The sequence below is a fragment of the Ranitomeya variabilis genome, chromosome 2, assembly GCF_051348905.1.
Source record: "Ranitomeya variabilis isolate aRanVar5 chromosome 2, aRanVar5.hap1, whole genome shotgun sequence".
NCBI classification, from domain to species: Eukaryota; Metazoa; Chordata; class Amphibia; order Anura; family Dendrobatidae; genus Ranitomeya; species Ranitomeya variabilis.
The window spans coordinates 1012762451-1012789622 of record NC_135233.1 but is presented as its reverse complement, the minus strand read 5'-3'; the positions used below and the strand labels follow the sequence as shown (position 1 = coordinate 1012789622).

The following is a 27172-nucleotide window of genomic DNA, read 5'->3' as shown; positions in this document are numbered from 1 at the left end:
ACCAAAAATCATCTAAGTAGTTTGATCAGTGAGGCCAGACCTGTGATGTCTTTTATTACCCACTCCAAAAAGGTGCTAAAGGCCTCAAACAATGAACATGACAAGGAGCATCCCATAGGTAAGCACCTATCAACAAAATACTCTCCTTCCCAATAGCAGCCGAGCAGACGCTGACTAACCGAATGCACCGGCAATAACCGAAACGCTGATTCCATGTCGGTTTTGGCCATCAGTGCCCCCTCCCGCATTTTCTCACACACCACTGCCTCATCGAATGATGCGTATAAGACCGATCATAAATCGGGATCAATGCCGTCATTGACGGACTTACCTCGTGGGTAGGACAGGTGATGAATCATTCGGTACTTATTTGGTTCCTTCTTCGGAACGATACCCAAAGGAGAAACCATCAAGTATGGGGTGGGTGGGGGCTTAACTAGACACGCCATCCAACCCATCAGCACTTTTTTCTTAGTTTCGCTTTTACAACTCCGGAGTGCTGATAGGCCGAACTTGGATTTTTTTTTTTTTTTTTTGTAATTCTTTATTTAAGAGATTTTTTACATACAGTACAACACAAGAAAGTTATGGCTCAGCCAATTAATCAACATATGCTTCACAAGCCCGAAAATAACAATTAGATAGAGCATCAGTTACATTCCAATGAAATCATACTGGCAGAGACCATAAAACAGGTAAACTATAAAAGGAACTAAACAAAATAAAGAACTAATTTCAGGTAGTATTAACTTAGTGATTGTAGTAACGGCTCCAAAAGAACGTACACAATCCTTCTGGAGACCTAGAAAGATGACACAAATAGAAGTAAGGAATGCACCAGTTAAAGCAGTCAAATGAGTCAAAGGATGAGTAATTAAATTAGAAATGTTTGTAGTAATTTGGGGCAGTTTTGAGGTCGGGCTCTGTCACTCCGGCGCAGGACTCTGAAAGGGAGAGGAGGGAAGTGTAGGTATGACAGCAACTGAGAGTTGTCAAGGTATAAGGGAGGGTTTATTTATCCAAGGATGCCAAGTTGATAGGAAATTGCTATGTGAGCGCGACTCCCAACTTGACAGCTCTTCCATTCTGTAGATGTCTTGAACTTTAGTTACCCACTCAGCAATAGTGGGGGGGGAGGGTTGTCTCCAATGAATGGAGATTAGGTGCTTAGCAGCCGCTAACAAATGGGGTGTAGGTTATGTTTCTTGGGCTTAAACTCTCTAGTAGGTAGTGATAGAAGAACCTCTTGAGGGGTAAGGTTCCGTTTAGTTAATCCTAATTGGCGAAGGGAACTATCAATTCCTGACCAGTATGCAGAAATAGCTGGGCATGTCCAAAAGATGAGAGTCAGTGTTCCAACCGAACCAGAATATCTCCAACATAGAGGAGAGGAAATCAAACCCATATGGAACGGTTTGTCTGGAATTCTGTACCAGAGTGAAAAAATTTTAAAGGCGTTTTCCTGTAAGAGAACAAACTTAGATTTTTTAATCTAAGTGGTGTTTGGAACGCTGGGGAGGGAATAATAAAACCATCTCTGAAGCCCCTGGCTAGTAAGCCTGGTTTTGACTATCAGGGAACCTAATTAGGTAGGGGAGCATCGCATGTAGCTTGACTGGTGTTTAGCCCCTGACCATAGCCAGCTCCTCCCGCTCTACCACTGTACTTTCTGGGTCACCTATTGGCCCCATATGAAGTTCCATTGCACATGGAACACAGGTGTCTAAATTTGTAACCTGTGCCAAATCTAAATTGCCAACACAGGCTGTGTTTCTGTGTGACACCTGGCCCTGTAAGCTTCCTGAAACCTGACCTCCTGAGCTGTACCCTGTCTGGCTGGAATTACCGAGCCACCCTTGAAAGGAATTCCCATATATATGGTTAGGGGCCTTAATCTTAAGCCAGAGGCCAATATCTTTCTTTTCCCATCTAATGGATGGGTGAACGACCTTCCTTTGACAAAATTGCTTGTCATATCGCAACCACGCTTGCCCTCATACACTCTGTAAGCTTCCCCAATGGAGTTCTTGTAGCAAAACAATTATGAGCAGTTTTCTGGTGCTTTCTCCCCTATCACACTAGCTAAGATTGCAAAGGCTTGGAACCAGTTTGAGAATGTTTGTGGTATAATTTCACCCCGTCACCTTTCCTCTTCATCCTTTTTTCCCCCTTCCTTTCCTGACTTCTCAGAACTCAACCTATCCATTAGCAGCAGCGAAAAATATCTATGTACTCATTTTTCCAAATGTGTTCCCCAACTTTTTTTTTTAAGATGGGCACCTAAGTGACCAAGAAGCAAATATAAACCTCCCACATGCCCTGTCATCTAGCTGAACATGATTTCCTTCCCCCGTTGGCATTGTTTCTGACCCACCTAAATTCCCTACCCTACCACTCATTACCCCCGGAGGGGCATAAGGACTCAGGCTGATAAGTGTGCTGGCCTGGGCCCCTCTAACTGGTCCATTCTCCTTTTTAACCCCTTCATGACATGCACCGTACTATTACGGTGCATGTCAAATGCTGACAGAGGCATTTAACTACCGCTTCTGGCCATTGGGCCAGAAATGCGCACATTGCTGATCGCTGATCGTTGTGTGGCGGAGCATGTAGCATCCGCCGGCGGCTGCTCATCAGAGGACCCCCAGCCCTGTAAGGCACCGCTCCCTGTGGGGGACATCCCCGCCCGCTGTGCTGCAGAGCATGCTGCATCTGCCAGCTGACGCCTGCCCGAAGGCCTCCAGACCTGCAAGGCACCGCTCCCTGAGGGAGACACCTCCAACCGCTTCCCATGGGACCTTGCATCCTGTCTCCTCGGGGACCCTGACCTCCCTGCAACCGCTGAAGGGCCTGCGCCTGGACTACCACCGCCACCCCAGGATACCTTCTAACTCGTTCTGCAGCCACATCCTGGAGGGTGAGTGCTGGCAGCTGTTTGCACTCTGGCGACGAGGACGTCCATGCCGGTAAGAAGGGGGAGTGAAGGGGAGTCTGATGGGGCTGTCCAGTAGGGAGCGTGTGTGGCTGCAGTGACTTGCTGTCCGGATTTCCTTTGTTCAAAGAGGGCAATCGCCCTCGCCACATCCTTTTTCTTATTCAACCCCCTCTGCCTTTGTCACTTCCTACCCGCCCCCCGGCCCACTTCTCATCCACCTCCCCCATTCCCTTCCCCTCTCTGTTTTCTTCCCAATTCCTCCCATCCGTCACTTTCTCCCTGCCAGTGTCATGCCCGCCTCCCTCAAACCCTCCATGTCACGACCGGCGGCTACTTATTTAACCCCTTCACCCCCAAGGGTGGTTTGCACGTTAATGACCGGGCCAATTTTTACAATTCTGACCACTGTCCCTTTATGAGGTTATAACTCTGGAACGCTTCAACGGATCTTGGCGATTCAGACATTGTTTTCTCGTGACATATTGTACTTCATGATAGTGGTAAAATTTCTTCAATATAACTTGCGATTATTTGTGAAAAAAATGAATATTTGGCGAAAATTTTGAAAATTTTGCAATTTTCCAACTTTGAATTTTTATGCCCTTAAAGCACAGACATATGTCACGCAAAATACTTAATAAGTAATATTTCCCACATGTCTACTTTACATCAGCACAATTTTGGAACCAAAATTTTTTTTTTGTGACGGAGTTATAAGGGTTAAAAGTTGACCAGCAATTTCTCATTTTTACAACACCATTTTTTTTTAGGGACCACATCTCATTTGAAGTAATTTTGAGGGGTCTATATGATAGAAAATACCCAAGTGTGACACCATTCTAAAAACTGCACCCCTCAAGGTACTCAAAACCACTTTCAAAAAGTTTATTAACCCTTCAGGTGTATCACAGGAATTTTTGGAATGTTTAAATAAAAATAAACATTTAACTTTTTTTCACACAAAATTTATTTCAGCTCCAATTTGTTTTATTTTACCAAGGGTAACAGGAGAAAATAGACCCCAAAATATGTTGTACAATTTGTCCTGAGTACGCTGATACCCCATATGTGGGGGTAAACCACTGTTTGGGCGCATGGCAGAGCTCGGAAGGAAAGGAGCGCCATTTGACTTTTCAATGCAAAATTGACTGGAATTAAGATGGGACGCCATGTTGCATTTGGAGAGCCCCTGATGTGCCTAAACATTGAAACCCCCCACAAGTGACACCATTTTGGAAAGTAGACCCCCTAAGGATCTTATCTAGATGTGTGGTGAGCACTTTGACCCAACAAGTGCTTCACAGAAGTTTATAATGCAGAGCCGTAAAAATAAAAAATCATATTTTTTCACAAAAATGATCTTTTCGCCCCCAATTTTTTATTTTCCCAAGGGTAAGAGAAGAAATTGGACCCGAAAAATTGTTGTGCAATTTGTCCTGAGTACGCTGATACCCCATATGTGGGTGTAAACCATTGTTTGGGCGCAGGGCAGAGCTCGGAAGGGAAGGAGCGCCATTTGACTTTTCAATGCAAAATTGACTGGAATTGAGATGGGACGCCATGTTGCGTTTGGAGAGCTGTTGTGAATTTGGATTCTGGGCTCCCCCGGTGGCTACTGGTGGAATTGAACTGGTGTCTTCATCTTCTCTGTTCACCTGTTCCCATCAAGATGTGGGAGTCCCTATATAACCTTGCTGCTCTGTTAGTTGCTTGCCGGTCAACAATGTTATCAGAAGCCTCTCTGTGCTTGTTCCTGCTCCTAGACAACTACTAGATAAGTTGGACTCTTGTCCATGTTTGTTTTTGCATTTTGTTCCAGTTCACAGCTGTAGTTTCGTTACTGTGTCTGGAAAGCTCTTGTGAACGGGAATTGCCACTCTGGTGTTATGAGTTAATGCCAGAGTTTTAAAGTAATTTCTGGATGGTGTTTTTGATAGGGTTTTCAGCTGACCATGAAAGTGTCCTTTCTGTCTTCTGCTATGTAGTAAGTGGACCTCAAATTTGCTAAACCTATTTTCATACTACGTTTGTTATTTCATCTCAACTCACCGCCAATACATGTGGGGGGCCTCTGTCTCCTTTCGGGGTATTTCTCTAGAGGTGAGCTAGGACTAATATTTTCCTCTGCTAGCTTTATTTAGTCCTCCGGCTGGGCTGGGCATCTAGAATCAACGTAGGCATGCTACCCGGCCACTGCTAGTTGTGCGTTAGGTTTAGTTCATGGTCAGCTCAGTTCCCATCTTCCAAGAGCTAGTTCCTATATATGCTTATGCTATGTTCTCTTGCCATTGAGATCATGACAGTTTGACCGGCCCGCAAAGTGTTAATTGTTTGGGCTGAAGCAGGAGAAAAAGAAGGTTTGAAGGGAAATTTTTTTTTTTTTTTTCCCCTCAGAGTTTTGCTGCCTAGCCCTTAATTGCTGTCTAGCTGCTTCTTACCTCCTCTTAACCCTTGAATGGCTCTGTGTCCACCTGTTTGTAATGGATCTTCAGAGTGTAACTGCAGGTTTGAATAATCTCGCCACGAAGGTACAAAATTTGCAAGATTTTGTTTGTCATGCACCTGTATCTGAGCCGAGAATTCCTTGGCCGGAATTTTTCTCGGGGAATAGATCCGGGTTTCAGAATTTTCGAAATAATTGCAAATTATTTTTGTCTCTGAAATCTCGCTCTGCCGGAGACCCTGCACAGCAGGTCAGGATTGTGATTTCCTTGCTCCGGGGCGACCCTCAAGACTGGGCTTTTTCATTGACACCAGGGGATCCTGCGTTGCTCAATGTGGATGCGTTTTTTCTGGCCTTGGGGTTGCTTTATGACGAACCTCATTTGGAGCTTCAGGCAGAAAAAACTTTGATGTCCCTATCTCAGGGGCAAGATGAAGCGGAAATTTACTGCCAAAGATTCCGTAAATGGTCTGTGCTTACTCAGTGGAATGAGTGCGCCCTGGCGGCGACTTTCAGAGAGGGTCTCTCTGATGCCATTAAGGATGTTATGGTGGGGTTCCCTGTGCCTGCGGGTCTGAATGAGTCCATGACAATGGCTATTCAGATCGATAGGCGTTTGCGGGAGCGCAAACCAGTGCACCATCTGGCGGTGTCCACTGAGAAGTCGCCAGAGAGTATGCAGTGTGATAGAATTCTGTCCCGAAGCGAGCGGCAGAATTTTAGACGGAAAAATGGGTTGTGTTTCTATTGTGGTGATTCTACTCATGTTATATCAGCATGCTCTAAGCGCACTAAAAAGCTTGGTAAATCTGTTTCCATTTGCACCTTACCGTCTAAATTTATTCTATCTGTGACCCTGATTTGCTCTTTGTCATCTATTACCACGGACGCCTATGTCGACTCTGGCGCCGCTTTGAGTCTTATGGATTGGTCCTTTGCCAAACGCTGTGGGTATGATTTAGAGCCTTTGGAGACTTCTATTCCTCTGAAGGGGATTGACTCCACCCCATTGGCTAATAATAAACCACAATACTGGACACAAGTAACTATGCGTATTAATCCGGATCACCAGGAGATTATTCGCTTTCTGGTGCTGTATAATCTACATGATGATTTGGTGCTAGGATTGCCTTGGCTGCAATCTCACAACCCAGTCCTCGACTGGAGAGTTATGTCTGTGTTGAGCTGGGGATGTAAGGGGGCTCATGGGGATGTACCTGTGGTTTCCATTTCATCATCCATTCCCTCTGAAATTCCTGAGTTCCTGTCTGACTATCGTGACGTCTTTGAAGAATCCAAGCTTGGTTCGTTACCTCCGCACCGAGAGTGCGATTGTGCCATAGATTTAATCCCGGGTAGTAAATACCCAAAGGGTCGTTTATTTAATCTGTCTGTGCCTGAACATGCTGCTATGCGAGAATATATAAAGGAGTCCTTGGAAAAGGGACATATTCGTCCATCGTCATCTCCCTTAGGAGCCGGTTTTTTCTTTGTGTCAAAAAAAGACGGCTCTTTGAGACCATGTATTGATTATCGGCTTTTGAATAAAATCACTGTTAAATATCAATACCCATTGCCGTTGCTGACTGATTTGTTTGCTCGCATAAAGGGGGCCAAGTGGTTCTCTAAGATTGACCTTCGTGGGGCGTATAATTTGGTGCGAATCAGGCAGGGGGATGAGTGGAAAACCGCATTTAATACGCCCGAGGGCCACTTTGAGTATTTAGTGATGCCTTTTGGTCTTTCTAATGCTCCGTCAGTTTTCCAGTCCTTTATGCATGATATTTTTCGCGATTATTTGGATAAATTTATGATTGTGTATCTGGATGATATTCTGATTTTTTCGGATGACTGGGACTCTCATGTCCAGCAAGTCAGGAGGGTTTTTCAGGTTTTGCGGTCTAATTCTTTGTGTGTGAAGGGTTCTAAGTGTGTTTTTGGGGTACAGAGGATTTCCTTTTTGGAATATTTTTTTTCCCCCTCTTCCATTGAAATGGATCCTGTCAAGGTTCAAGCTATTTGTGATTGGACGCAGCCCTCTTCTCTTAAGAGTCTTCAGAAATTTTTGGGCTTTGCTAACTTTTATCGTCGATTTATTGCTGGTTTTTCGGATATTGCTAAGCCATTGACCGATTTGACTAAGAAGGGTGCTGATGTTGCTGATTGGTCCCCTGATGCTGTGGAGGCCTTTCGGGAGCTTAAGCGCCGTTTTTCCTCTGCCCCTGTGTTGCGTCAGCCTGATGTTGCTCTACCTTTTCAGGTTGAGGTCGACGCTTCTGAGATCGGAGCTGGGGCAGTGTTGTCGCAGAAAAGTTCTGACTGCTCCGTGATGAGGCCTTGTGCCTTCTTTTCCCGTAAATTTTCGCCCGCTGAGCGGAATTATGATGTTGGGAATCGGGAGCTTTTGGCCATGAAGTGGGCTTTTGAGGAGTGGCGCCATTGGCTTGAGGGGGCCAGACATCAGGTGGTGGTATTGACTGACCACAAAAATTTGATTTATCTTGAGACCGCCAGGCGCCTGAATCCTAGACAGGCGCGCTGGTCATTATTTTTCTCTCGGTTTAATTTTGTGGTGTCATACCTACCGGGTTCTAAGAATGTTAAGGCGGATGCCCTTTCTAGGAGTTTTGAGCCTGACTCGCCTGGTAACTCTGAGCCCACAGGTATCCTTAAGGATGGAGTGGTATTGTCAGCCGTTTCTCCAGACCTGCGGCGGGCCTTGCAGGAGTTTCAGGCGGAGAGACCTGATCGTTGCCCACCTGATAAACTGTTTGTTCCTGATGATTGGACCAGTAGAGTCATCTCTGAGGTTCATTCTTCTGCGTTGGCAGGTCATCCTGGCATTTTTGGTACCAGGGATTTGGTGGCAAGGTCCTTCTGGTGGCCTTCCCTGTCACGAGATGTGCGAGGCTTTGTGCAGTCTTGTGACGTTTGTGCTCGGGCCAAGCCTTGTTGTTCTCGGGCTAGTGGATTATTGTTGCCCTTGCCTATTCCTAAGAGGCCTTGGACGCACATCTCGATGGATTTTATTTCAGATCTGCCTGTTTCTCAGAAGATGTCTGTCATCTGGGTGGTGTGTGACCGTTTTTCTAAGATGGTCCATTTGGTTCCTCTGCCCAAGTTACCTTCTTCTTCCGAGTTGGTTCCTCTGTTTTTTCAAAATGTTGTTCGTTTGCATGGTATTCCTGAGAATATCGTTTCTGACAGAGGGACCCAGTTCGTGTCTAGATTTTGGCGGGCATTCTGTGCTAGGATGGGCATAGATTTATCTTTTTCGTCCGCTTTCCATCCTCAGACGAATGGCCAGACCGAGCGGATTAATCAGACCCTGGAGACATATCTGAGGTGTTTTGTGTCTGCTGACCAGGATGATTGGGTTGCTTTTTTGCCATTGGCGGAGTTCGCTCTCAATAATCGGGCCAGCTCTGCCACTTTGGTGTCCCCGTTTTTCTGTAATTCGGGGTTTCATCCTCGATTTTCCTCTGGTCAGGTGGAATCTTCGGATTGTCCTGGAGTGGATGCTGTGGTGGAGAGATTGCATCAGATCTGGGGGCAGGTGGTGGACAATTTGAGGTTGTCCCAGGAGAAGACTCAGCTTTTTGCCAACCGCCACCGTCGTGTTGGTCCTCGGCTTTCTGTTGGGGATTTGGTGTGGTTGTCTTCTCGTTTTGTCCCTATGAGGGTCTCTTCTCCTAAGTTTAAGCCTCGGTTTATCGGCCCGTATAAGATATTGGAGATTCTTAACCCTGTTTCCTTCCGTTTGGACCTCCCTGCATCCTTTTCTATTCATAACGTTTTTCATCGGTCATTATTGCGCAGGTATGAGGTACCGGTTGTGCCTTCCGTTGAGCCTCCTGCTCCGGTGTTGGTTGAGGGTGAGTTGGAGTACGTTGTGGAGAAAATCTTGGACTCTCGTGTTTCCAGACGGAGACTCCAGTATCTGGTCAAGTGGAAGGGATACGGCCAGGAGGATAATTCTTGGGTGAATGCATCTGATGTTCATGCCTCCGATCTGGTTCGTGCCTTTCATAGGGCCCATCCTGATCGCCCTGGTGGTTCTGGTGAGGGTTCGGTGCCCCCTCCTTGAGGGGGGGGTACTGTTGTGAATTTGGATTCTGGGCTCCCCCGGTGGCTACTGGTGGAATTGAACTGGTGTCTTCATCTTCTCTGTTCACCTGTTCCCATCAAGATGTGGGAGTCCCTATATAACCTTGCTGCTCTGTTAGTTGCTTGCCGGTCAACAATGTTATCAGAAGCCTCTCTGTGCTTGTTCCTGCTCCTAGACAACTACTAGATAAGTTGGACTCTTGTCCATGTTTGTTTTTGCATTTTGTTCCAGTTCACAGCTGTAGTTTCGTTACTGTGTCTGGAAAGCTCTTGTGAACGGGAATTGCCACTCTGGTGTTATGAGTTAATGCCAGAGTTTTAAAGTAATTTCTGGATGGTGTTTTTGATAGGGTTTTCAGCTGACCATGAAAGTGTCCTTTCTGTCTTCTGCTATGTAGTAAGTGGACCTCAAATTTGCTAAACCTATTTTCATACTACGTTTGTTATTTCATCTCAACTCACCGCCAATACATGTGGGGGGCCTCTGTCTCCTTTCGGGGTATTTCTCTAGAGGTGAGCTAGGACTAATATTTTCCTCTGCTAGCTTTATTTAGTCCTCCGGCTGGGCTGGGCATCTAGAATCAACGTAGGCATGCTACCCGGCCACTGCTAGTTGTGCGTTAGGTTTAGTTCATGGTCAGCTCAGTTCCCATCTTCCAAGAGCTAGTTCCTATATATGCTTATGCTATGTTCTCTTGCCATTGAGATCATGACAGAGAGCCCCTGATGTGCCTAAACATTGAAACCCTGTACAAGTGACACCATTTTGGAAAGTAGACCCCTTAAGGAACTTATCTAGATGTGTGTTGAGCACTTTGACCCAACAAGTGCTTCACAGAAGTTTATAATGCAGAGCCGTAAAAATAAAAAATCATATTTTTTCACAAAAATGATCTTTTCGCCTTCATTTTTTTATTTCCCCAAGGGTAAGAGAAGAAATTAGACCACAAAAGTTGTTGTGCAATTTGTCCTGAGTACGACGATACCCCATATGTGGGGGTAAACCACTGTTTGGGTGCATAGCAGAGCTCGGAAGGGAAGGAGCGCTATTTTACTTTTCAATGCAAAATTGACTGGAATTAAGATGGGATGCCATGTTGCGTTTGGAGAGCCCCTGATGTGCCTAAACATTAAAAAACCCCACAAGTGACACCATTTTGGAAAGTAGACCCCCTAAGAAACTTATCTAGATGTGTTGTGAGAGCTTTGAGCCCCCAAGTGTTTCACTACAGTTTATAACGCAGAGCCGTGAAAATAAAAATTCTTTTTTTTTCACAAAAATGATTTTTAGCCCCCAGTTTTGTATTTTCACAAGGGTATCAGGATAAATTGGACCCCAAAAGTTGTTGTCCAATTTGTCCTGAGTACGCTGATACCCAATATGTGGGGGGGGAACCACTGATTGGGCGCATGACAGAGCTCGGAAGGGAAGGAGCGCCATTTGGAATGCAGACTTAAATGGATTGGTCTGCAGGCATCACGTTGCATTTGCAGAGCCCCTGATGTACCCAAACAGTACAAACCCCCCACAAGTGACCCCATATTGGAAACTAGACCCCCCAAGGAACTTATCTAGATGTGTTGTGAGAACTTTGAACCCCCAAGTGTTTCACTACAGTTTATAACGCAGAGCCGTGAAAATAAAAATTCTTTTTTTTTTCACAAAAATGATTTTTAGCCCCCAGTTTTGTATTTTCACAAGGGTATCAGGATAAATTGGACCCCATACGTTGTTGTCCAATTTGTCCTGAGTACGCTGATACCCCATATGTGGGGGGGAACCACTGTTTGGGCGCATGACAGAGCTCGGAAGGGAAGGAGCGCCATTTGGAATGCAGACTTAAATGGATTGGTCTGCAGGCGTCACGTTGCATTTGCAGAGCCCCTGATGTACCCAAACAGTACAAACCCCCCACAAGTGACCCCATATCGGAAACTAGACCCCCCAAGGAACTTATCTAGATGTGTTGTGAGAACTTTGAACCCCCAAGTGTTAAACTACAGTTTACAACGCAGAGCCGTGAAAATAAAAAATCGTTTTTTTCCCACAAAACTTATTTTTTGGCCCCCAGTTTTGTATTTTCCCAAGGGTAGCAGGAGAACTTGGACCCCAAAAGATGATGTCCAATTTGTCCTGAGTACGCTGATACCCCATATGTTGGGGTAAACCCCTGTTTGGGCACACGGGAGAGCTCTGAAGGGAAGGAGCACTGTTTTCCTTTTTCAACGCAGAATTGGCTGGAATTCAGATCGGATGCCATGTCCCGTTTGGAGAGCCCCTGATGTGCCTAAACAGTGGAAACCCCCCAATTATAACTGAAACCCTAATCCAAACACACCCCTTACCCTAATCCCAACAGTAACCCTAACCACTCCTCTAACCCAGACACACCCAACCCTATTCCCAACCGTAAATGTAATCCAAACCCTAACCCTATCTTTAGCCCCAACCCTAAGTGTAGCCCCAACCCTAGCCCTAACCCTAGCCCTAACCCGAGCAATAACCCTAGCCCTATCACTAGCCCTAACACTAGCCGTAACACTAGCCCTAACCCTAGCCATAACCCTAGCCCCAACCCTAGCCCTAACCCCAGCCCTAACCCTAGCCCAACCCTAGCCTTAACCCTAACCCTAGCCCCAACCCTAGCCCCAACCCTAACCCTAGCCCTAACCCTAGCCCTAACCCTAGCTCTAACCCTAGCCCTAACTCTAGTCCTAACTCTAGTCCTAACTCTAGCCCTAACCCTAACCCTAATGGGAAAATGGAAATAAATACATTTTTTAATTTTTTAATTTTTCCCTAACTAAGGGGGTGATGAAAGGGGGTTTGATTTACTTTTATAGCGGGTTTTTTAGCGGATTTTTATGATTGGCAGCCGTCACACACTGAAAGACGCTTTTCATTGCAAAAAATATTTTTTGCGTTACCACATTTTGAGAGCTGTAATTTTTCCATATTTGGGTCCACAGAGTCATGTGAGATCTTGTTTTTTGTGGGACGAGTTGACGTTTTTATTGGTAACATTTTCGGACACGTGACATTTTTTGATCGCTTTTTATTCCGATTTTTGTGAGGCAGAGTGATCAAAAACCAGCTATTCATGAATTTCTTTTGGGGGAGGCGTTTATACCGTTCCGCGTTTGGTAAAATTGATAAAGCAGTTTTATTCGTCGGGTCAGTACGATTACAGCGATATCTCATTTATATCATTTTTTTTATGTTTTGGCGCTTTTATACGATAAAAACTATTTTATAGAAAAAATAATTATTTTGGTATCGCTTTATTCTCAGGACTATAACTTTTTTATTTTTTTGCTGATAATGCTGTATGGCAGCTCATTTTTTGCGGGACAAGATGACGTTTTCAGCGGTACCATGGTTATTTATATCAGTCTTTTTGATCGCGTGTTATTCCACTTTTTGTTCGGCGGTATGATAATAAAGCGTTGTTTTTTGCCTCGTTTTTTTTTTTTCTTACGGTGTTTACTGAAGGGGTTAACTAGTGGGGCAGTTTTATAGGTTGGGTCGTTACGGACGCGGCGATACTAAATATGTGTACTTTTATTGTTTTTTTTATTTTATTTAGCAAAAGAAATGTATTTATGGGAATAATATTTTTTTTTTTTTCTTTATTTAGGATATTTTTTTTTATTTATTTTTTTACACATGTGCGGAATTTTTTTTTTAACTTTTTTACTTTGTCCCAGGGGGGGACATCACAGATCATTGATCTGGCAGTGTGCACAGCACTCTGCCAGATCTGCGATCTGCTGTGCAGGGCTGCAGGCTTACCAAGTGTCTGCTCTGAGCTGGCACTCGGTAAGCCACCTCCCTCCCTGCAGGACCCGGATGCCGCGGCCATCTTGGATCCGGGACCTGCGGCGAGGAGGGAGGTAGGAGACCCTCGGAGCAACGCGATCACATCGCGTTGCTCCGGGGGTCTCAGGGAAGCCCGCAGGGAGCCCCCTCCCTGCGCGATGCTTCCCTATACCGCCGGTAAACCGCGATCATGTTTGATCGCGGTGTGCCGGGGGTTAATGTGCCGGGGGCGGTCCGTGACCGCTCCTGGCACATAGTGCCGGATGTCAGCTGCGATATGCAGCTGACACCCGGCCGCGATCGGCCGCGCTCCCCCCGTGAGCGCCGCTGATCGGTGATGACGTACTATCCCGTCGGTGGTCATACGGGCCCACCCCACCTCGAGGGGATAGTACGTCAGATGTCAGGAAGGGGTTAAGGGCATAAAAATTAAAATTTTGAAAATTGCAACATTTTCAAAAATGTCACCAAATTTCCATTTTTTTCACAAATAAGCATAAGTCATTTACAAGAAATTTTACCACTATCATGAAATGCAAAAAAAAATTAAATCTCAGAATCAGTGAGATCGATTGGAGCGTTCCAGAGTTATGACCTTATAAAACGACAGTGGTCAGAATTGAAAAAATTGGCCTGGCCAGAAGGTGAAAACAGGCTTCCAGGTAAAGGGGTTAGAGAAGTTTTTTTAAAGCACAGGTTGGCGCAGCAAGTGATGTGCAAAGTTTGGACTATGGAGGATGTTAGTCTTAGGTCAGTTTTAAAAAGGGTGGCACGTATAGGGCGATAGAGATGAGGGAGGAGATATAGAATGGTGCAGAACTGTGGAATGTTTTGCAGTTGAGAGAGATGAGGTTTTTTTTTTGTATTCTGTAGCGGACAACCAGTGTATTGACTGGCACAAGGCTGGACAGAAATATGACCCTGGCTGCGGCATTGAGGACAGAATGGAGAGGAGAAAGTTTGGTTAGAGGGAGACACATAATTGGTTATTTGTGAATTAACCTACAAGAAATAGACCTTATTGGCAAATAATGGGCTCCTAAGTCACCTATACTTGGGTTGGTTTTCGTGGGCCTTTATGGAACATTATTATCTCAGAACCTGGTTGTCAATGTTCATTTTATAAACTGTGGGACCACTACAATTGTGTCTAATTATGTCACTTTTTCTTCCCATACAGATATCATAGGGCATCACAGCTATGTTGAAACTACTAAGAATTTTTACTATTTTGCTTTTTATAGCAACTGTCAGCTTTTTTACCAGAAATACCATAAAACAAAAAGGAATGTTTATCATAGACTCCTTAATTCACAAAGGTTTGGTATTTTATTCTTCAAGAACTGAGAATACAACTAGCTGTAATATAAGTCAAACAAGGGATGTTCTTCAGCAAGGAAATGGTATCTTATTTGTGGAAACCACAGACAGAATGGATGAACCATCCTTGGTTTTGTGTTCTATTGAATCAGCAGCTCGAGTGTATCCGGACAGACCCGTGGTTTTCTTCATGAAAGGACTAGAAGATATAGTCACTGGAGATGATGAGAAGAAAGCTCAGAAACACTACCCAACCCTCTCTATTTATAAGAATATCTATATTTTCCCTTTAAGGTTAGAAAAATTATTTGCTGAGACACCATTCCTGGCTTGGTATGAGAAGGTAAGAACTTTTATATTCAAAATGAACGAGGAGGTTTAACAAAATCCTTAAATGGGAAAAGTAAAAAAAATGATTATATATTCCAGTGACATTTCTTACTTTCATATTTCTCTTTTGACTTGCATGCATTTAGATACATTTTGCTCATTATTTATAAAAAAATATTCAAGTACGCAGAACTTAGTTTTATTTTTTTATTTTATTATACACCAGATTTGGAACACAATGAAAACAAATCTTTACAAGGTTTCTATATTTATTACAATCATTAAAATAAGTTTGCATTTGGGTTAGGTTCCCTGTCAGAAATGTGAACTGAATTCAAAGGAAGAACATTTTTGAGTGATTTTTCAGTTTAAAAAGTTGATAATGAATTATGGCAGACCCGTTTGAGAAGGTATTGATTGGATTCATTTAGTGTGGAGGTATATTTTAGCAGATGGACCTAGTAGAGCATTGTAGCTTCTGTTACAGCAAGTGTACTGCATAAATAAGGAAATAGCTTTAGACAATAGCATATGCAATCACTTTATGATAATTTGGGTCTCAACTAGTGGTGAGCTAATTTATTCAAGTGAATTTACAAAAATGCTGTAACAGGTCAGGCAAAAAAGCCCCCCCCCCAAAAAAAAACCCCCAATAATAATACCTCACCATTCACCTGTCCCATCACCCATGTGAATCTTTTTTTCTCTTCATCCCATCGGGGGAATCCTCTTCAGCCACTTAAGTCAAGGTTATGATTTAACAAATCAAAAAAGTCCGGCACTCAAAATGTCTGCAATTTAGATTTATTTAGATGCAATCCCAAATTCATAACGTTTCGGTCTGTTACTTAGACCTTCCTCAGACTAGGATTGAAAAACAAAACAAACAATCAAATTCAACGGTAAGTACACAAACGCCTTAAATTTAGGCAAAAAACGTAACGCACTGGTTTTCACAAAACGTCACCTTAAGAGGCTGTATATACATGAGCAAAAAAATCTTAAATGTTATATAGAATACATATCAAAAAACTGGGACCATAAAATGACAATATATTGCATGAAGTGTGGCATCACTTATTAGATTAAGGTCATATACGGGTGCGTGTAAAGGAGAAAAGCTACAAAATTTATAGGTACATACACTGGTACATTGTAACAGAAATAGCCATCACGGAAGCTTACATATATTTAACAAAATAAATAATACCAAAGCAATGAGAACAATGTCACTGTAGATAATAAGAATTACTATACACCATATGGGTTTATGGAGGTAAAAATGTTAAAAGGAAAGGTAAGCCAAAAGAAAAAAAAAACCTCCTTCAGCTGTTGCTTCACAATATTAGCTCTTATAGAGAAAACACACTGTCCATAAGAGGCGCCAAGTGCATATAAAAAAGTAATGCTGTCAAGCTTACCGGATTGCTGAAAGGTGAAAATGCCCACTGTGAACGGTGCGTGGTAGAGGATAAGCTCCTATATGGTAAAAGCGCTAACGTGTTACCGGCTGCTGCAGGCTTAAATACAATGTCCAAGTGGAGAAGTGTAAGACACAAACTATGAAGTGTGCGCCTTCAGTGGCGGAAGTGATGTTAATGGGCGTGGTGTCCTCCTGGTCCGTGTGCGCATGTCACACACTGTGTGTGACGTGGATGGAGCGCACAGTTGGAAAGCAAGATGTCCCAGTGCGTGGACATAGGGAAAGTGCGCAAGTCACGTGCTAATGGGCGGTGACGTGAGTGGAGGGCACTGCTGGAACGCACAGCGGGTGCTGTGTAAAGATGTAGTGGTGCGCTTGTCTCGTCGGCATTTAGTATAAGAAGTATAGGAACATTGGGCTCAATGTGAATGGACACCGGTAGAGGCAGCTGAAAACAAGAAGAGAGTTGTTAATAAAGGAATAATGGTGTCAAGTGGTATAGAAAATTAAACCAATGAAAGAACAGGAATAAAGTAAGAAAAAGCGGGAAGGTAACAAGATAAAAATGATTAATTATGAAAAAAGAAAAATAGAAAAAATAAAAAGTGAAAATAAAATAAAATAAGGCAAAATATAAAAATAAAAATATTAATAAAATAAAAATAATAAATAAAAAATAAAATTAAAAATGAAAAATACAATAAATAATAAACTAAAATAAAAATGAAAAAATAAAAATAAAATAAAGATAAAAATAAAATAAAAGACAAAAATCAAAAACCAAAACAAAAGGAATACCAAAAACAAATGAGATAAGAAAAAAATCAAGATAAGGAAAAAGAAAAAAGAAAAAACTCCATACCCTTCTGGTGAGATGATCAATTATGAGATTGGGCAAACTGTAAGAGAAGGGATACTATTAAAGAATACATAGACAAAATTCAAAGATCTTAAATGTTCACAATATTGTATTCTCTGTTCAGTTCCTTGGGTTCCATACTCTGCAAATAGTGTATCCAATAGGCCTCCCTTAATTTGAGTCGTCTGACCCAGTTACCTCCTCGTCTGTTGGGAAGAACTTGCTCCAGCACTAGGAATCTTAGTTGTGCTATTGTATGGCCTGCACTATAAAAATGATGTGGGATGGGAAGATAGTCCCTCCCATACCGTATATCCGATTTATGGTGTGAAATACGTTCTTTCACCACCTGAGTAGTTTCACCCACGTATATTTTGCCACAGGGACATTTAATTGCATAAACAACGTATTGAGAATCGCAAGTGAAAAAGCCTTGTATGGGGATGTCGGTTCCTGTGAATGGATGAGAAATTTTGTGGCCCTTAAGGAAATTGGCACATTGTGCACACTGTAGACAGGGAAACGTACCCTTTCTTTGAGTTTGGAGAAATACTTGTCTTGCTACCTTTTGAGTAGATCCCATGTCGGCTCTCACCAATTTATTCCTCAGATTACTGGGTTTTCTGAAGCATGGCAGAAAGGGTGTTCTAAACACTGGTATGTCCAGATAGCTAGTCTGTAGCAGTGGCCATTGCCTACGAATTTTCCGATGTAGTTTATAGGCAAAAGGGTGAAAAGTATGTACCAATGGTATTCTATGTGTGAGGTTTCTATCTCTTGTCGAACTGGGCCTAAAACAACAATCTTGAAGCATTTTCCTTGGATTGCTTCTTTGTGTAAATTTTGTCTCCATCTCATCAAGTCGTGTTGTACACGTGTTTCCATCACTGACTATTTTCCTTACTCTATGAAATTGTGAGATAGGGATCGATTTTTTTGGTTGCCATAGGATGACAACTTTGGTTCAACAGTAGACTATTTCGATCGGTAGATTTTGTGTATAAATCAGAGTTGAGAGTCCCATCCATGTCTTTATTATAGTAGTATCTAGAAAATTGATCTGACTGTAATCCTGAGTGATGGTAAATGTCAATTCTGGCCATATATTATTTATCTGACTAAAAAAGTTTTCTAACATTACTGGTGATCCTTCCCACATACAAAACACATCGTCAATGTATCTAAGCCACAAACAGCAGTGTGTCCGGTATAGTGGGTTGGTATACACAAATTCAGTTTCAAAATAAGACATAAACGTGTTAGCGTAAGGGGGGGCCACATTGGACCCCATGGTTGTACCTTGTACCTGTAGATAAAACGTGTCCTCAAACAGAAAAAAATTCTCAGTTAATACCAATTTCAATAATTTCATCAGAAAATCAATTACCATTGGACTCATGGTAGTTAGTTCAAGGAGGAGCCTAGTTGCTCGGATGCCTTTTCCATGTTTTATATATGTATATAAGTTGTTCACATCCAGTGTGACCAAGATGGTATCACTGGTAACCTTGTTGATGCTCCTTATGACATTAAGAAAGGCCCCTGTGTCTAAGATAAAGGATGGAGTGTTACTTACCATTGAATTTGATTGTTTGTTTTGTTTTTCAATCCTAGTCTGAGGAAGGTCTAAGTAACAGACCGAAACGTTATGAATTTGGGATTGCATCTAAATAAATCTAAATTGCAGACATTTTGAGTGCCAGATTTTTTTGATTTGTGCATAATCAGGGAGTAGTTTCCCTCTCCGAGCACCCCCCTTTTTTACAGAGTGACGTGTACTATATTCCTATAAGGTTATGATTTAAGGCTTTACCAAAGCTGACATTATTGCACACAGTGCCGTCATAGCGCATATCACAATGTTCTGAAGTGAGGCACCTGAGTGATGGACTGTGCAAAAAGACATATGAAGCCTAGTTAAGCCACAAGCTCTGGCGTGATGTGAAGAGTCCAAAGAGGACAAGCTTTATGGAGAAATGAGAAAAGAAGTATTGTGAAGGATTGTATGGGAATCTACTGTAAGTGGATAGCGGTACAGCTGAGCAGTGAGCAGAGTACTATTTTTCTTTATGTTTTCTATTCTATAGGATCTATTTGCTAGACTCTGATTTGCATGAGAATCTGCCTATAGAGCTTATTTGATATAAAAGGCAGCATTATCAGTGTGATGTGAGATGGCTGGTCTCTTTATCTCCCTGCAGAGGGTGTGTGTAATATAACTGATACATCTGCAGGTTAATCTTAACCCCTTCACCCCCGGAGCTTTTTCCGTTTTTCCGTTTTCGTTTTTCGCTCCCCTCCTTCCCAGAGCCATAACTTTTTTATTTTTCCGTCAATATGGCCATGTGAGGGCTTATTTTTTGCGGGACGAGTTGTACTTTTCAACGACATCATTGGTTTTAGCATGTCGTGTACTAGAAAACGGGAAAAAAATTCCAAGTGCAGTGAAATTGCAAAAAAAGTGCAATCGCACACTTGTTTTTTGCTTGCCTATTTTGCTAGGTTCACTAAATGCTAAAACTGACCTGCCATTATGATTCTCCAGGTCAGTACGAGTTCATAGACACCTAACATGACTAGGTTATTTTTCACCTAAGTGGTGAAAAAAAATTCCAAACTTTGCAAAAAACAAAACAAAACAAAATTGCGCCATTTTCCGATACTCGTAGCGTCTCCATTTTTCGTGATCTGGGGTCAGGTGAGGGCTTATTTTTTGCATGCCGAGCTGGCGTTTTTAATGATAGCATTTTGGTGCAGACACGTTCTTTTGATCGCCCGTTATTGCATTTTAATGCAATGCCGTGGCGACCAAAAAAACGTAATTCTGGCGTTCCGATTTTTTTTCTCGTTACGCCGTTTTGCGATCAGGTTAATGCTTTTTTTTTATTGATAGATCGGGCGATTCTGAACGCGGCGATACCAAATATGTGTAGGTTGGGCGCTTTTTTTATTGATTTATTTTGATTGGGGCGAAAGGGGGGTGATTTAAACTTTTATGTTTTTTTTTTTTTTTTCACATTTTTAAAAACTTTTTTTTTTTACTTTTGCCATGCTTCAATAGCCTCCATGGGAGGCTAGAAGCAGGCACAGCCCGATCGGCTCTGCTATGCAGCACCGATCATAAGATCGCTGCTACACAGCAGAATTGCAGGTGTGCTGTGAGCGCCGACCACAGGGGGGCGCTCACAGCCACCGGCAATCAGTAACCATAGAGGTCTCAAGGACCTCTATGGTTACTGTCCTGATGCATCGCCGACCCCCGATCATGTGACGGGGGTCGGCGATGCGCTCATATCCGGCCGCACGGCCGGATGCGGTAGTTAAATGCCGCTGTCTGTGTTTGACAGCGGCATTTAACTAGTTAATAGCGGCGGGTGATCGCGATTTCACCCGCCGCTATTGCGCGCACATGTCAGCTGTAAGAAACAGCTGACATGTCGCGACTTTGATGTGCGCTCACCGCCGGAGCGCACATCAAAGCGGGGGTCCCGACATGTGACGTACTATACCGTCACATGTCGGGAAGGGGTTAATGTAGCGAGTGTTGTAATATTGTTGTAATACAGCAGAGCTGTGAGAGCTGCCGCAAATTTGTTTGTAAGAAGACAAAGTTCAGTTCTACTGTTCTGTGTTTCACACTTTTAACCCCCCTTTTTATTAAAAATAAGTCCTGTAGGCAGATTCTCATGCAAATCTGTGTCTTTCCCATAAGTCCTAACAGTTAATTTACATATAAGAAAAACATGGATTTCTCTGGAATAAGGCATCAGATCACAGATATCAAGATATAATTTTATTTAATTTCCTGTAGCCTGCATGCCAATATAGATGCCTAAGGGGGATTGATCCTACTTATAGATTACCTACTATGGATTTTTAAGTTTATTTCACCCTTTGTAATACATTTAGCAAAATATTGGTTCATATCAACAGCAAAATCCATGTTATATATAAATTTTGGCAGGGCTTTGTGAAGGATTTGAGTACGGTTGTTACTGAATTCCAGTTTTCATCTATCTGTCTCATGAACAAAAGTACAACTTAAACAATCAATCATGGCAAATTTATCAGTTTCCCAAATGGATGCATTTATAGGCAGCGTGGTGGCCCAGTGGTTAGCACTGCAGCCTTACAGCGCTGGAGTCCTGGGTCCTAATCCCACCTTGGACAGCATCTGCAAAGAGTTTGTATGTTCTCCCTGTGTTTGCATGGATTTCCTCCGGGTTCCCACACTCCAAAAGACACAGTGATAGGGAATTTAGATCGTGAGCCCCATTGGGGACAGCGACGATAATGTGTGCAAACTGTAAAGGACTGCAGAATATATTAGTGCTATATAAAAAATAAAGATTATTATTATAAAAAAGTTGTTCTGATATAAACATATAATTGCATCCCAGATGTAGTCTGTGCAACTTTTTGTGCCTTACCACACATAGTGGAGTACGTATTCAATAGAAAACATAGATTTTGTAGCTTCACATATTAAAAAAAGTTGATGAGATAAACAGGCAGAAAAAGGAATATTTTTATACTAAGAAGCAGCTAGAAGAGCCAGTGTACAGTGGTGGGCAACTATTTTTCTTGTGGTGCCACATGAGAGACTGTTACTTTTGTGGAGGGCCTGACTAATTGGCTGCAATTAATTCTGCTCAAAATTAATATTAACATATTAAAAATATTTTCTAAAAACATTAATTATATCAGTGAATATTGGGCAGAATTATGTATGCCGAGATCCCCTATATACCATATGAGCTTGCACACAGCCCCTATATACAGTATTAGCCCCCACATAGCTTCTCTATATACAGTGTGAGCCCAACATAGCCTCTTTATATACGACATGAGCCCCCACATAGCTTCCTATTTACAGTATCAGATTCTACATAACTTCTATATACAGTATGAGCGATCACATAGCCTCCTATATGCAAAAAAAAAATGAAGTAAAATATGAAAAAAAGAACAAAAAAACAAAAAACACAGTCACCTGCTGGCACTGTGCTGTGGACTCTGGTTCACTGAGTCTCCGTAAAGCTGACGCGATGAAGTGCTGCATCACATCAGCTGGCTTAGTCTCACACACGCTGATTGGTGGCAGGAGGAGCCGACAGCTCTTGCCCTCGTCCATCATTGCATTCACCATCTGCATTCTGAGTATGACTGAAGGCAGTGAACGGACTGTGAGCGAGGGCATGATGCAGCCCGTGGGCCACTGTTTCAGCCCCAGCTGGACTGGAATGGTCAAAAGGCTAGATATGGCCCGTGAGCACAGTTTGTCCGGTCCTGGCATAATATATTTACTTCTGCTTCTTCCCCTAGCCAGAACCTGTGTAAAAGTGGCCAGGAGGAAGAGTATCTTGGCATGGTCAGGCAAGCACAGCTTGTCTTTTATTGCTAAACTCCATGCTCTATCTGGTGCCCTCATGCTTTGTGGTTGGTTTCCCATTCTGTTGGACCACAGCCTGTTTTATCTCTGTCCAACTGTGGAAACTGCTCTTGTCTTTCATTTACTTTGCTTCAGTGCAGGTGTTTGGCCTATCACATCATGGGAGGGGCTTTTAATACTCTCCTGTCACATGCAGTATTTTTCTGGCTATATTTCAAAACAGATGGTGTTTGGAAATCCAGCTCCTCAGCTAAGGATTATCTTGCCTGGGTAATCAGCATTACTTTTCTTATGGTTTGTTTGTGTGTTCTCTTCCCCAGTACCCTTTCTTTTATTTTATATTTGTGGTCTGGGAGATTTTCCATGTATTCTGTTTGTTGTGTGGTTCTTCTTGTTTTCTTTGGTCTTTACTCTTTACACATTGCTTATAGAGAGGATACAGTTAAGGACATTATTTTATTTATCTATTTTACTCACATATATGGCTCCAATAAATCCATAGCGCTTTACAGACATTATCAGCACTGACCCCAATTGGGCTTACAATCGAGATTCCCTATCAGTATATTTTTGTAGTGTAGGAAGAAACCAGAGTACCCAGAGGAAACCCACGCAAACAATGGGGGAGAACATACAAGCTCCATGCAAATGTTGTTCCTGTGGGATTTGAACCCAGGACCCCAGCGCTGCAAGGCTGCAGTGCTAACTACTGAGCCACTGTTCATTATAATCAATTTAAATATTATTTGCCACTTTAGCTATACACAGGCAGAATCTCTTTCATGTATTTATATTTACTATGGTCTTCCAATCAAAATACTTATTTTCTATTAAATACCGTACATTTGCTCCTCCTTTTGGTTCTTGTTAATGACTTCTTATCATTCACTGTGGCTGTTTGGAATGACAATTTTTTTTGTTATATTATGTTTAATAGAGAGTTCTATTCTAAATATTGAAGGTTGTGAATGCAAGTCACCTTACAAGTCACTTTTACTGGTATAACTCGTACACCACACATGTATAGTGCAAGTTGAGAGAAGGTGTTTGGAGGGAGCCTTCCTGATCCACACATGCCAAGTGCAGACTGTGTCTAACAGCTTACAACAACAGCAGGTAGCAGTCAACTACTAATAGTGATGGGGATGATAGACCTTCTTTCATCAGTCCTTAAAGAAAAAAGAAAAACAATATAAGACAGGAAGGGGTAAAAAAAAGACAAATTTAAGGCGCAGTATGTTATGTAGACAAAGGAGCGGAGCAGATTATATATAATGCCCTGAGGAAGCATCTTGATGGACGTGAAAGTACTTCTCATATAGGAAGGTAGTAGCCCACTCTTCAACAGCGGCCCACTGGATGATTCTCCTGTTCTCATGTGGGCCAGTGCAAGACTGCATGTAATCACACTTTTGTCTTCTGTTTTCATGTAACTTACAATCACTCTACTGTGAGATTACACTGTCATAGCATCTCATGTAGGAGCAGTCTGTCATGGCCTACTCTGGTGTGAGATGTAATTAGACCCTGCTCTGATCTCACTACAGAGTGAGTACCAGTTGCCTGAACACCACAGACAAAATTGTGATCATTGGCACATCTGTGGACAGCCAGTGTGGAGGGAGAGGCAGTATAGCATAGATAACTATTCTATGAGGGTGGGGGGGAGAGAGTTGACAGTAGAGTTTCTAATGTGACACAGGTAAAATCAACTGTGCTGCTTCTTTCACTATCATTTTGAATTTCAGGAGCTAACTAGGACAGCTTCTGAAACTATCACTTCATATTGAGCTTGCCAGACTCTATGCTTGTACCAATAAAATTATATTTTGTGATGAAAATATACATCATTGTGTCTCAGAGATATGGAGATAAATGACTCTTAAAGACTACTGAATGGATTTATCTATATCAAAGGAATCTAAGACTACTACTTTCACAGAACAAGTTTAATGTTAGATAAAGGCAACATTCTGTAAAAAAAAATTGGTGCTTTAATTCATTTATTAATTTGAAATCATATATGTCAATATTATTTTCTTTTCATTATTATTATTACTATCTTTTTTTTTTCATGCTTAGATTGACACCACACGAGAAGTTTACTGGACTCATGTTAAATCAGATGCTTGCAGATTTGCCATGATGTGGAAGTATGGAGGCATCTACATGGATACTGACGTAATTTCCATTCGGCCCATTCCGGAAGACAATTTTTTAGCTGCAGAAACCTTCACAACTACCAGCAGTAGTGTTTTTGGTCTCTCTCCACATCATAACTTATCATGGGAGTTTATGGAAAACTTTGTACAGAATTATAGAGGAGAAATATGGGGACACCAAGGACCTGGAGTTTTCACCCGTGTTTTGAACAATCATTGTGGTGTTCCAAAGTTTACGTCTGTAGATCATGTTAAATGTGCAAATGTCTCCTACTTTCATCCCGAACGTTTCTATCCCATTTTATATCCATCTTGGAGAAAGTACTTTGAAGTTTGGAAAAAATTGCCAACTTTTCATAATTCATATGCTCTTCATCTCTGGAACTTTATGAATAAAGAAAGAAAAGCCATGGTAGTTGGAAGCAATACCTTGGTAGAACATCTCTATAAACAATATTGCCCTTCCACATATGAAGGAGTTTTAAGAAAAACTGTCTCCTAGGGAGGGGGAGACTACCATATAAGTACTTTGAAAAAGAACAAAAAACACAGAAAAGCAAAGCAAAAATGCTTATGAAAGTAAAGGAAAGTTAACAGCATTCACGTTTTTATACTAATACTATGTCTGAATAAAAGGTATACTGATATTACAGATTGGTAAAATATGATCACTCCATTTATTTAAATAAATATTCATCTTGTTTTTTAAATTTAATTTTCTGATTCTTATTTCAAATACCATTTTTCAAATCTTGTACACTTTTGACTACATCATTATCTTTTATTACTTCAATCAACTTTTATAGTTACAAGAACAAAAAACCTGAGTACATAGAAAAAAAATATGTGAAGAAAGGGTAAAGCCATAACCATATTGCTTATTTTATGTAGCAATAAAATTCCCACATAGATCTGTATGTTTAACTACTTTCATACAGCACTGATGGTAATCATTTATATTTTTGAAACCTCACTGCATAGTACAACAGATCAAAGCTTTTGTGCATCTGCAAAAGTCAGATGCCAGCTGTTGGACACCGCCGGACCCCTCATAAAGAAGGCAGTGACTGTTTATTGCCATATTTGCCTTCCCGATCATTGTATCCACAGCTTTAAACAGGTGCTGCATATGCGATTAGAAATGCGCTAAAGACAGTTCCTCCACTGAACCCTGCAGTTACATGATGACTGGGTGTACAGAGGGGACAGGAGCTGCTGAGTCCTAGAAGACCCAGTAACTTCTGTGATGAAGCCATGAGGCTCAATTTCTTCTGTAACTGGGGCTACCATACCAGCTGGAGTTACAGGGGAAATCAAATTAAAGAAAGTATTTAAATGCTGAAATGCCCCATAAGGGTCTGTTATGACTTTATTGAGGGGCGGGGGGTGACAATATGAATAATAAATTAAAAATAAATAAATAGATAGATATAATGTAATTAATTAAAAAGCAGAACAAATAATCTGCTTGCAGTCAAAATTGCTGTTACTAGCCCCACACCAGTTGGAAAAAAATGTGTCTTCTATATAAAAATAATTGTTATGGAAAAGAAAAGAAAATTTTAAATGTTTGAAAAACAGACATAAATTTCCTTTATTTTCCCACCATGATCACCTGATATTCGCAAAAATATAGAAAAGCATACCTAACAAGGGGTGATAATTGGATCTGGCAAAATGCAAATTTTCCAGATTGTGTGGATCTTCTCAGGAAATTAAATTTCCAGCAAAGTTATTCTCCATTTATTGCGTGTCCTGTATCATGCTCTGTGCTTTCTACAAAAAAATAACCTCTAGCCCCTTCCGCTCCTCATCATCTCCCATCTGATCCTTGATGTATATTTTCACCACCACAAGCACTGAAATCCATTGCTTCTTCACACTAGGCAGTACCTCTAGCTGTGAAGCCCGGGACTGTTCTGTGCATGTGCGAGTAAGGTCACAGCAGACACAACTCTACTATGTTCTCACTCACTCAACTCTGTCACACATACTATTGTCACGCAAACTCACTTAGCTGAGTATACACACTCAGCTCTTACATATACAGGCCTGCTATACACTCAGCACACATAGGGTAATAATGTACAGGATGGGCCATTTATATGGATACACCTAAATGAAATGGGAATGGTTGGTGACCCAGATTGGTGTGCTGAATTTGCAGAATGAGCAAAGCAAAAATTGGAACAGGACCCTCAGTTTACACAGAACATTAAGTTCAGTGATGAGGCAAACTTTTTTTGGGGGGGGCATTTATATGGATGCACCTAACTAACATGGGAATGGTGACAGTTTTCTTGCATAGGGTGTCTTGCATTGAAATCTGCTGCAGTGACCTGGGTACTGCATTCATCAGACATCAACACAATTTCTATCTG

The 27172-nt window shown here is 42.0% G+C and overlaps 1 protein-coding gene across 1 annotated transcript; it reads left to right on the top strand.

The window, feature by feature from the left end:
• The first annotated feature begins 14119 nt into the window (after window positions 1-14119).
• LOC143808528 (alpha-1,4-N-acetylglucosaminyltransferase-like) lies at window positions 14120-25512 on the top strand. Its single transcript, XM_077291288.1, has 2 exons — window positions 14120-14968; window positions 24712-25512. Exons 1-2 carry the CDS (start codon window positions 14507-14509, stop codon window positions 25291-25293), a joined length of 1044 nt encoding a protein of 347 aa, XP_077147403.1. The 5' UTR covers window positions 14120-14506; the 3' UTR covers window positions 25294-25512.
• Window positions 25513-27172: the final 1660 nt, after the last annotated feature.

Excerpts from the sequence above, each read along its gene's own strand:
- LOC143808528 (XM_077291288.1), top strand. The coding sequence starts at position 14,507 with ATGTTGAAACTACTAAGAATTTTTACTATTTTGCTTTTTATAGCAACT. Across the intron at positions 14,969-24,711 it reads TCCTGGCTTGGTATGAGAAG|ATTGACACCACACGAGAAGT; the intron begins GTAAGAACTTTT and ends TTTCATGCTTAG.